Source organism: Saccostrea echinata, unplaced genomic scaffold, assembly GCF_033153115.1.
Source record: "Saccostrea echinata isolate AGI-Se365-2 ecotype Australia unplaced genomic scaffold, CSIRO_AGI_Sech_v1 ptg000054l, whole genome shotgun sequence".
Taxonomy (NCBI): Eukaryota; Metazoa; Mollusca; class Bivalvia; order Ostreida; family Ostreidae; genus Saccostrea; species Saccostrea echinata.
Window position 1 is genome coordinate 64280510 of NW_026889803.1, and position 11991 is coordinate 64292500.

The 11991-nt window shown below is 31.0% G+C and overlaps 1 protein-coding gene across 2 annotated transcripts in view; it reads left to right on the forward strand.

Moving 5' to 3' along the window:
* Positions 1-892: 892 nt before the first annotated feature.
* Positions 893-11991, forward strand: part of LOC133205349 (NEDD8-activating enzyme E1 regulatory subunit-like) — an 18984-nt gene continuing 7885 nt past the window's right edge. Inside the window, exons 1-17 of one of the 2 annotated variants that reach the window (XM_061341143.1) lie at positions 893-955; positions 1074-1177; positions 2283-2343; positions 3722-3752; positions 3933-4004; positions 4681-4760; positions 5171-5280; positions 5647-5756; positions 5912-5974; positions 6377-6440; positions 7763-7854; positions 7951-8010; positions 8205-8265; positions 8517-8665; positions 9182-9220; positions 11830-11866; positions 11977-11991. The exon at positions 11977-11991 is cut by the window's right edge and continues 72 nt beyond it. In XM_061341143.1, the coding sequence (XP_061197127.1) occupies positions 897-955; positions 1074-1177; positions 2283-2343; positions 3722-3752; positions 3933-4004; positions 4681-4760; positions 5171-5280; positions 5647-5756; positions 5912-5974; positions 6377-6440; positions 7763-7854; positions 7951-8010; positions 8205-8265; positions 8517-8665; positions 9182-9220; positions 11830-11866; positions 11977-11991 (1207 nt within the window). In that variant the 5' untranslated portion in view covers positions 893-896. The remainder of the gene's footprint in view (positions 956-1073; positions 1178-2282; positions 2344-3721; positions 3753-3932; positions 4005-4680; positions 4761-5170; positions 5281-5646; positions 5757-5911; positions 5975-6376; positions 6441-7762; positions 7855-7950; positions 8011-8204; positions 8266-8516; positions 8666-9181; positions 9221-11829; positions 11867-11976) is intronic. The other variant, XM_061341144.1, reaches the window with a different exon arrangement.

Here is an 11991-nt window from a genome sequence, read left to right on the forward strand (position 1 = left end):
GTGTAGAACTCATAAATAAATGTGGTAAAACTTTAACAAAATCGGATGAGGGGAAAACATTATTCTGTGCTACATAAATTTTCTATGAATATTACTATAAAAGGGGCAGAACTTTTGTCATTACATTATTATATTTTGGTCAATATCGTTCATTTTTCTACCTTGAAGAAAAATGACTCGAATTTAATTGTATATGATATACAATTTTGGACTCTTTCAGTGGTGAATATGGTTTGTTATTCACCAGAAAAATATCCGGCAATATCGACTACATGTATCTATTAAACTGCTGTTAAATAAAATGCAATTGATTTCCAAAATAATTTTTAAAAAATATGAACTTAAATTCAAAACATCCTTTTAAAATTTATATAATTATGTATGTGAAATGATATAAAATAGTAGCAAAAAATATATATATTTAAATCAGATTAAGCTTTCATGAAAAGCAGAAATTTTCTTTTGAATACTTGATGGATCTATGATTACATTGTATGTCCCTTTTCTAAAGTGATTCCTATAGGATCATGAAAAAAGCATGTCTTCCCTTCATTAGATTTTCTTAGATTTTTACTTTATATATATATATGCCTCGTATATGTTAGAATCTGTTTACATATTTATATTAAGCAATGAAAACTTTACAATGAAAACTTGTCATTTTGTTCTTGATGGATTTCACTGAACAAATCGTGTATTCAAATCATATAGAGAGGCAATTTGCAGGTTATGGCTTAGGGGCTTAGGTTGTACTCCTTTCTAAATGAACCAAATGAAGATCATGTTATGTTCATTACGCCAACGCTTGAATATAAAGAGTTTTGGATTTGCGTTTGTGTTTTAAAAATCGGAATTTTTCATTTTGCTCCAACCGGTTTCATTATTAGATATTCAAAATGGCAGGGAAAGGAAAGGGTGGTCTTGACAAAAATAATAAATATGACCGACAGATAAGGTTTAGGGTTTACTTGATAACTTTTTTGAGTGATAAATATATATTGTTATTTGCTTTTGAATTTCATAATTTTTCTTCCTCCACAATCTTTATTTATGCCACTGGTTCGTTTTTTAAGGTTGTGGGGTGATCATGGACAAACTGCACTGGAACAAACTCGGGTTTGTTTGATAAATGCCACGGCAACTGGGACTGAAACTCTGAAAAATTTAATTTTACCAGGTAATTCTATACTAATTTTTTTCTAGGTAAGCAATACTAAGTTGTGCTTGCATTTTACTCATCCTATATGGCTATAACTAACAACTACAGTACAGGAATCCACACTTTTCAAGAGTTATGTCCCTTGACGGCCATCAATGGGGAATCTCCCAAAGAGTCTTGCAGCAGCCTTTGTGCATTTGTAACTTTAACGTTTTTAACGTTTTCATTTGATGTGACAAATTGTTTGTACCTTGCATTTAAATTGCCTTAATAGGACACTATAGGCTTTGGGTTCACATACTTTGAAAGTCAAAGACATAAAAAATTAAAATCCTGAATTTATCACACTTGGTAGCATTAAAAATTTTTCTTCCCTTTTGACCTTTGGGTTTAGCCCATAAAGGGACTCAGTTAAAGATAAACACGCTACATAGCAATTATGTGAAATAAAATGATTAAAGGATTTGAGAAACATGATGTGTAAAAAAAAAAAAAAAACTTTCCACAAAGTGTTACTAAATAAGTTGTTGTAATTACAAAACAATTAAGCAAGATCTGCGATTAAGAATTCAGCCTTTTCTTGAATATTGACGAAGGAAGTGCATAAACACGCATAGCCAACGAGGTACTTTGCATTTTGACTACAATTATGAATAAATGGTTAATATCTGTCATTACAGAGTAGATGTTTAATACTGGTTGTTTTAAAAGATAAGTATTTTTAAGCATTAGAGGTGTGCCATCCGTGTCGAAAGTTATTTGTATACCAAACGGCCTACCTCGTTTTCTTGACGCCATTTTTGTTTATCAATCTAAAAGTAGCGATGGTATCACATGCTGCATTAATTTAAATAGAGGCATTACTTTCCTGGCAGGAAAATAATTATAATTTGAGATCTTTATAACGCATTCATTTTCAATTGTGTAATTTACAGTATTTTTGTAACTTTATTTGGTAAACAAAATAGATAAATTTCCAACTTTATTTTTAACTGACACAAGTTATAGCATGTATATCTTTAAATAAACATTTTGCAATGTGTGGTAACATATTTCATTAGTCTATGTAAGTAGTACATGTACCTGTAAGTACTCAATGATCACTAAATATTTCATTCTGCAGGAGTTGGATCATTTACTATTGTGGATGGAAATAAAGTGAAAGGAGAAGATGTTGGCAATAAGTATGTTGTGTAAATTACAAGGAAATATCTTTAGCATACAATTATATAGTTAATTTAGTTTTATTTAAATTTATTATATGAACTCTTAAGTCATATTTACTAATTGATGTGTTCTATTTGTCCTATTCAGCTGTTTGACTATCATTATGTCCATTTTAAAGGTGTTCGTAAGTCATGGTCATGATTCAATTGAATTCAATGTTGTTGTTTTTTAATTAAAAAGAATATTGGTAGGATAAACTGAACATTATCAATCAAAATAATATTTTTATGCCCCCCTTCAAAGAAGGGAGGGCATATTGCTTTGCTGCTGTCGGTCAGACGGTCGGTCTGTCTGTCGGTCCACCAACAGTTTCCGTTCATTTTCTTCTCAGAGGTTGCGCATACTGAAATGAAATTTGATATACAGATTTATCATAAGAATATCTAGAAGAAGTTCTGTTTTGGGTACGATTGAGCAATTTTTGACAGACTTATGCCCCTTGGACTTAGAAAAATTCCAATTATTCGCAGTTTGCATTCATTTTCTTCGCAGAGATTGCACATACTGAAATGAGATTTGGTATACAGATTTATCACAAAGGTATCTAGGTCAAGTTTTGATCTGGGTACGATCGAGCAATTTTTGACAGAGTTATGCCCCTTAGACTTAGAAAAATTCCAATTATTGGGGGGGGGGGGGGCATAAGTGTTTCACAAACATATCTTGTTATATATTAAAAATATGTACATATATATATATTCTTATAAAAATGACATTTTTGATTTTGCATATATTGGGAAATTGTTTAAAAATTTTAAATAGTGAAAGGTACAAAAAAAAGAAGAGACAGTATAAAGATTTTTGTCATTTGTATAAATACAAAAGAAGCATTTATTTTTTGGTGATAAAGTTATCATAAATTAAAAAAAAAAGTTGTTCTAAAATTGCTGTAAAATCATTTAAAATAAAAATTAAAAATCAAAATCTTCTCTGATATTTAGAAAAAATAGACATGTAATCTACTTGTCTGTTTTTGTAAAATCAACTTAAAGTGAAGGTACACTGTAGGAAAGTTACAGCTACATGTACTATATATCCAATGGCAGGTGCCCACAAAATGTCATGCAACCGAGGAAGATCCTTGGTTTCTTTTATGTTACAGTTCCTCAAATTGAACAGATAATGGAGAACAATTAACAAGATAAGATGAGTTTTTGGCTAATTATACTAAATGAGATCCAAGGAGGAGATGGATGTCCTGTTTCTTTGGGTCACATTGTTTTTTCGCAAATCATCATGTTTTACTTGTACTTCAAAATGTTAAGTTCATATCTGCAGATGATACATGTACTGTCAAAAGAGACATTTTTAAAGATAAATTTCATTATTTTTCAGTTTCTTTTTGTCACAAGAAAGCATTGGAAAGGTAAATATTAAATGTTGCTACTTATCTAGATGTAAGAAAATTAAAATAGTCATCTTTTTTTTTTACATTGCAAGGTAATGATTTAGCAGTTTGATAAATACAATGTATATACTTGTAAGGTACTTATCAGTGACTTTGTAAGATGTCAAAATGATTTTGGATGTGTTTTTCCAATTACAGTCCAGAGCAAAAATTGCTACAGAACTTCTCAATGAATTAAATGATGATGTCAGTGGTAACTATGAAGACGAGGTTTGTTGATTTCAAATGTTAGCACATAAACATAGGCAGAAAATTAAAATAGTCGTCTTTTTTTACATTGCAAGGTAATGATTAATTTCTATCAGTTGAGATGAAGTACATGTAAACATTTTATGTAAACATTGCCCTTGATAACATCAGTGCCATTACACTATTTTTATAACGGTTTCCAGAGTCATTACATTATTTTTATGCCCCCCTTCGTAAAAGGGAGGGCATATTGCTTTGCTGCTGTCTGTTGGTCTGTCTGTCTGTCTGTTGGCCCACCAACAGTTTCCATTCATTTTCTTCACGGAGGTTGCACATACTGAAATGAAATTTGGTACACAGATTTATCACAAAAATATCTAGGTCAAGTTCTGTTTTGTGTATGATCGAGCAATTTTTGACAGATTTATACCCCTTGGACTTTGAAAAAAATTCCAATTATTTGCAGTTTCCATTCATTTTCTTCGCAGAGGTTGCACATACTGAGATAAAATTTGGTATACAAATTTATCATAAAAATATCTGTCAAGTTCTGTTTAGGGTACAATCAAGCAATTTCTGATAGAGTTATGCCCCTTGGACTTGGAAAAATTCCAGTTATTTGGGAGAGGGTGCATAAGTGTTTCACAAACATCTCTTGTTATAACAGTTTCCAGTGTCATTACATTATTTATTACAGTTTCCAGAGTCATTACTGCAAAACAACCCAGACTTCTTCAAAAGATTCACAATCGTCATTGCAACTGGTCTCTCTGAAAGGTATGCTATAATAATTGACAATATATCCATTAGTTCTTTATCTGATAGTTGTTGACAATTTTTGGATATTAAAATATGGGCATTTATTTATATTTAACGTTATATATATATATTTATGGCTGATATGTTTTGGATTACAGTGGAACTTTGGTATCTCAAACACTGATAACTCAAATACCATGAGTGATTTACCAAAGTGATTTTGAAGTCCCAATCACTTTTTCTTTATGCATTTTAACCCCAATATCTTGAATCCTGGATATCTCAAAGTTTTTCTTGGTCCCTACAAGTTTGAAATTAATGAGTTTTGACTGTGCATGTACTTGCTGCATAATTATTCTTATTACAAATGTATGACCATTGTTGTGTGTACCGGTAGGTTGATGAATTGATTTTATTTTTGGCTGTAGGATACTTCTACAGTTGGCAGATGTTTTATGGAAGCAGTCCGTTCCCTTACTTGTATGTCGCTCCTATGGCTTTATTGGTTACATGAGACTTGTTGTCAGAGAACACACAGGTATGACTTATTAAGCTTTTTGTTTGACCTGCCTTGAGTTGACTGTATGTATGCAGCTCCTAAACTTTCCTAAATTTTCTTGTAATATATACCAGACAAATGAAGCCAAAAGATTATAATGTATACATTGCAGAAAAAGTCAAGTAGAGGTCAAAAACACTACTTTATGTGATCTTTTAAATGACGTTACATTAATTTATAATACATTAATTTTACTTTTAATGAAATCAGTAGAACTGACCTTAACAATGCCAAGGATGACAATATTAGAACCCTTTCTTTATTTGTAGGACATGAATAAGATATGTTATTGTTTATTTATTAGATGTTATTGTTTATTTATTAGATGTAATTGTTTATTTACAGTGATAGAATCACACCCTGACAATGCACATGAAGACCTACGATTAGATCGTCCTTTCCCTTCCCTTGTCAAATACTGTGACAGTCTCCATCTTGATACCATGGATAAAAAAGTAAGCTTACAGAATCTCTGATGTAGGAGTCATCCTAAACAGTGAGTTCTCCTTACTTGGTAACATTAAATATGATACTTTAAGTTTTAAAACTAAAGTTCATGCTTGTATTTAAATCCTTTTTACTGACTCACTTTAGCTGTTGTATTTTACAGGATCATTCACACACACCCTGGTTAGTCATAATCTACAAATATCTGCAGGAGTGGAAAAAACAGGTCAGATCATTTACACATTGTATATAAATAATGTTTCGTATATTAAGTTTGTGAACTGAGAAAGCCACTAAGTGGGTCCATTTGCTTATTTATTCTTACCCTTGTTGAAATGACTTAGTGTCTGGATCATGACTTACCATCTAATACTTCATGTTACATATCTTTAATGTAAAGTTTAAAGTCTCCATGTCGTTTACCTCAAAAGTTATGTACAAGGTGGAAGTGGTGACTTGAAAAAGACAGATAAGCAGTCAAGAAACAACATATTCCCGTAGTCTTTCATACTTCAAGCACAAGAGGTCCTTTGAAATCTTTGATACAATTTAACTTGTTATTCAAGGAGGATAACTCCATCAACTTTATTTGGCCTTTGTTTGAATTATCCATTTTATTCTTCTTTAGCATGATGGTTTACCACCGCAGAACTATAAAGAGAAAAATCAGCTGAAGCAGATGATAAGGGAAGGTAAAGTATGCAAAAGTCATCAAATCGGCCACTTTTTAGGTCACCTAAGTAAGACAAGTCACTGTCAATTTCTGTTTTCATTTGATTTGTATCAGAAACAAAGTAGCTGTTTGCAACATAGCATCTTTCAAAGGAAGGTTCTAAATTTAACAAATAAAAAAATGTGCCATTTGCCAAAAAGAGACATTTAAAAATTATTTCCTCTAGAAAAAATCGATAGACTGTCATGTATGCATTATTCTGTAGCTTAGATTGAAGTAATTTGTTTTCAAATCATGATCCCTAGTGAAGGGATAAGGCTACAATGTGGGTTCAAACTTTGAAACAGTTGTACATTTATACTGGCACAATCTTTTATTTTTTTTTTTTTACAAGAACAAGGGAGCTACAAATTCTCGAATGAAAGCACCCTTTTGTTCGTATCATGATGAGTGCGGCAAATTTTAGAAAAAAAAATCTTCAAAAAAATTTTTTTTCTCAAGAACATTACAACTAATGGCACAAATTTCCACATCCAAGCTTACTCAAGCAATGTACATTTAGGCATAATCAAATTATGGTCTTTTTGGCCAATTTGGTGCACAATGCATGTACAAAGAAGTACACGTACACTTGTATATAGATTAAAAATCTAAGTGGCCTCTATAAATTTAGGCGCCAGCTGGCGCTGTATCAAAAAAATTTAGTTGCCAATGCAAATTTTTAGTCGCCAGGCAAATTTTTTTAAGGTGCCAACTTTAAAAGTTAATAGTAATCAATATAGGGATCCATGACGTGACTAGACTAAGAAAACACACCATGTCCATTGTAAAAATGATTTCCTCTTCTTTTAAATTTCTTTTTGCTTTTTCAAAAAAAATTGATAAAAATGCTAAATTAGTCACCAATTAGAGCCCTGTCATGGGATATGCTTGTATAAAGTGGAAATTTAGTGCGTGATACTCAGGCAACTATTAAGGCCCTTTGTATCAAGAAGATATGAACCATGAAACTATTTGTAGGATTGAACTCGGCTGCGTTCAAGATATTAGCGGATACGTAGCTCTATGAAGCCAGTGATATGCTAGCCTTGCCATAACAAGTGTTAATTCATGCAGTTGGTTAATTGAGCGTTAATTCATACAGTGTGGTTAATATCTAAGAGGTAGGATAGCTGCTATGATTTTGAACACATCCCTGGTGTAGATATTTGGAAACAGTAGTCCACAAATCCCAAAATTTCCATATCATCAATGAAAGTTTATTTTGGCCATATGCAAGTTTTTTCCACTGAGCTATAATGAACTAAATTGAATTAACCGTACTTGTTTTCTTTGTTTTAGGTATAAGGAAAAATGAAGAGGGTGTTCCAGAAGTTGAGGAAAACTTTGATGAAGCTATTAAAAGTGTCAATTTGGCTTTAGTTCCAACAAAAGTAAATAGAATATCCATGGCATGTTTTATTTGTGCTACATACCTGTAAATCTTAGTAAATGTACATATTTGCATTAAAACTTGTTTATCTTTACAGATTCCTACTGAAGTTGAACAATTATTTAATGACCCAAGTGCAATGAATCTCACTTCAGAGGTAGATTAATGTTACAGAAATTTTCTTTTTTATTTACTGCATATGGGTGTGTGTATGTACCGGTATGTCTGCTTTTTTGTTGCTTTTTTGTCTATGTACAGTAATTAATTGATATCTGTGTCTTTTGTCTAGATGAGATTTGGAAATCAAAATTATTTCATATTTTAGACAGATAATTTTTATTTAATTTGTAGAGCAAACCATTTTGGATTTTGTTAAGAGCTGTAAAAGAATTTGTTGAAAATGAAGGAAAAGGTAATGAAATAGATTAAAAATGTACAATTGTATATGTGTTAAAATACCAAGATTAGATTAGCATGATTAAATAAATAAATGATGACAATGAAAAAAATGAATTTTTACTATGAATAAATGTCACTTGTGAACATTCACATACACTCTAGTTATTGTACATTTTCAATGTGATTAGCTCTTTATAGTAGAAGTTGAATTTTCTGTGGAATTATTTTGGACCCAAAATTTTATTCTCAGTTTTCTATTCTTAGGTGCGTTACCGCTCCGTGGATCCATTCCGGACATGACAGCAGATTCTGAAAGATATATACAGCTTCAGAATGCGTATATTGAACAGGCCAATAAAGATGTAGCTGTTATAACAGACAAGGTCAACATGTTAACCTCCACTCTAGCTAAGGTAGGCTGAGTCTTTATACCTTTCTCCTTCGAAGTAGCAAGTAGAGTTCCGTGGTTTCCTCTGAAGCAGAATTACAGTGTACATGTAGTACACAAATTTAGAATTCACTCTTAATGACTCTGGAGTAATTTCACCTTCAATGATTAAGATTTAACTGTATGGCACAGTTTAGTTTTACATACAATGTAATTTTAATGTAACAAAAAAAAAAATAAATAAAAAAACACTTTTCATGTTTCTTTGAATGTTTTTATAGGGAACATATAAGAATGCTTAAGATTATTTGAAGTATAAATATTGTTAATTTAATATTATTTTTGTGATGAATGAGAGTATGACTTATGCTAAAAAGAATTTTCTGCAGCAACATTTAAATGATCTGTAATCTTTCAATAATTGATGTAAATATCAGATAAATTATTACAATGTGATTTGAAGAGCATAGTGATGTATTTCCTCGATTCTAAGATTCTGTTGGGTGTGAAAGCATCACTGTCCTGGTCTGTTTCTTTTTAGGGGCTAGACCAGAGGGACCTGGGGCCTGAGTTTATACATGTAGGCATTCACTTTTAACTTGTTACCCATTACTTTTAAGTTGACAATTGCTTAATCACTATTACCAAACATATTCTCTGTGTTACTTACTCAGACATACCTGCTGCACAGGTTAATAAAATGTGTTCAACTGAATTTTATTGAAAAACAGCAATCTTTTTTCTCAGTAATATTTTATTGATGTTTTCTTGATGTGATTTGTAAATACATGTATCAGGAGTTCTCTTTTTTAGATGGAATGAAATTAAACATAGAAAATATGTCATGAATGCTCTAGTGCTTAGATCCCAGTTCATTCATGAGTTGCAGCTGCTATTTAAAATTTAGAAAAAATATATATATACATGTATTTTGACATGTTAAAGGTGAGCTTTTCTGATCTCATCTATCCTTTGTTTGTAAGATCTGAAATGAAATAAGGCATTTTGTCACCTTTCACAGAGTTTGTGAATTTATCAAAAATTTTATTTTGGATAGATTTTCCCCATTTGTTTATGATTTTCCAAAAGCTTTTGCAAACACCCCCTACATTACCCCCAAAATTCATGCATTTAAGCTTTACTACTTTTGGACATGCTAAAGTTTATGTAAATATTGTGCTATCTCATTAAATAGAGAAATGGAGGAAAACAGAATGAAAAAATCTGCACACACACTGTACCACATGCTTTTAATTAGCTCTTTGGTGTTCTAGCTTACTGTATGTAAGATAGCAAACACTTAAACAGGTTCATTTACATTTTACATACATATCATTAACGTGTGTCTCATCCACAATTAAATTGTTTATTTAAAAGAAACAAGCAAATTCAGAGAATTGTGGTTCCAAGCTTTTTTGGGTCTTATTGGTTGGATGCAACAATATATAGAATTGTAACTCTCTTGATGGTCTATCTTGCTAAGAAAATTATATTTTTAAAGTAGTATGTTTTTAAAAGTCAAACTTTGAGGTATATGTCATGAGGTCAAAAAGTGTAATACATTCCAAAAGTCTTGTCACAGGTAATGCACAAATTAAAAAAAAAATGTAAAAGCCCTTTTTTCTTTTGGTGCAAAAACTACAGCAAAAGTTTAAAGTTTTGAAAGATAGGTTAAACCTCAAGGTCATGAGGTGAAAAATCAAAGAACATTTGGAAACTTGTCATGGGTAATGGAATAATAGTAATAGGAGAAATAGGATAGACCTGTCTCTTCAGGTGCAAAGGTACTGCTAGTGTTAAAATTTTTCAAAAGTAGGTCAAACTTCAAGGTCATGAGGTGAAAAATCATATTTGGAAAGGTTTTGTCACAGGTAATGCTCATGTGAAATACAAAAGGCCCATCTTTTTTTTCAAGTTATTACCAAGTTAACATTTTTGAAAAGTAACTTAAACTTTAAGGTCAAGAGGTTGAAAATTATAGTATATTCTATAAGGTCTTGTCATAGGTAATACATATGTGAAATACTAAAGCCTTATCTTCTCTCATTCAAAAGTTATGACCGATTAATGAAGTGTTTGTGACAGACTGATTGATGTATGAAATTAGATATCCCTGCACATTCATGAAAGTGGACAAAAATGAGTTCATGTAGTTAAGTACAAACCTGAGCTAAGGTGAGCATTGTGGTCCATTAGGCTTGATGTATTTACACGCTATCTTTGTGAATGTTTGCTGTAGAGGTTAGCATGGCATGTATCTTCCATTCCCAAGGCAGACTTGATTTATTTGTACAATTAAAATTATACATACCCTTTTCTATATCATGCTCATGTCACCCAGGGCCTGCAATATCATATCAAGGCAAAAGACAAGAGGGCTTATATCAGATAAGGGTTAATGTGGAGGGCAATATTGAAAAGAATATGTGTAGCTGTGTTTATTACATACTGTTTAATAATCCACAAAATTTAAATAACACTGAATTTTTGACATGAATTTCATTAATGAAGAAATATTGAAACTTTCTCATAATGTAATAACTTTACTTGTAATTTTCTTAAGTATGAATAATAGGTTTAAGAATAAACAATTTTATTTAAATGAATGGCATTATTCATATTTTAATAGAATAAAAATAGGAAAAGTAGGAAATCTTACAGTGCATACAAAAATTCAATGAAAGCATGTACAAGTATTTAAAAGAAATTTTCCATAGTTTTGAAAAATGTATAAGTCAATTTAACAAAGTATTTGGCATCCCTTTGGTTTACTTTTGTGTTTATTTTTTTATTACAATTTGTGTTTCTTGGTTAACTAATTTTTTTTTAAATTTTACCAGAATTGTGGGTTACATTATATGCACAATATAAACTTATCCTAATTCATTTAGTAGATTCAGAAGGATTTAGCCGTTTTTACTCAGTATTTGTTATTAATATCGGTTTAAGTAGCAGACCCTGTTTCATATAATAAGGTTACCGCAGCTTTCAGTATAATGAGGAAAAAGTTAATGAAATTAATAAAAAAGAAATAGAAAATGTATTTGACTTAAATCTTGCTAATACATGCAGGTATGCCTCCAAGGAAGTTCTTGAATGATGAAAAGTTTCACATTTTTTCTTGTATGATAAAAACTTACACATTTTTTTTTTGTATGATGAAAAGTTTCACATTTTCTCTTTAAACAGGGTGTCTCCATATCAGACCAGGAAATCAAATTATTTTGTAAGTATTTTCTGACAAGTATATTTACAAGATAAAATTTCATAAAAACTAAAACTGAATTAAATTTGTTGTGCGGTTTGTGTTACTTGTACTTAATTTCTGACTTGCAGGTAAAAATGCTGCCT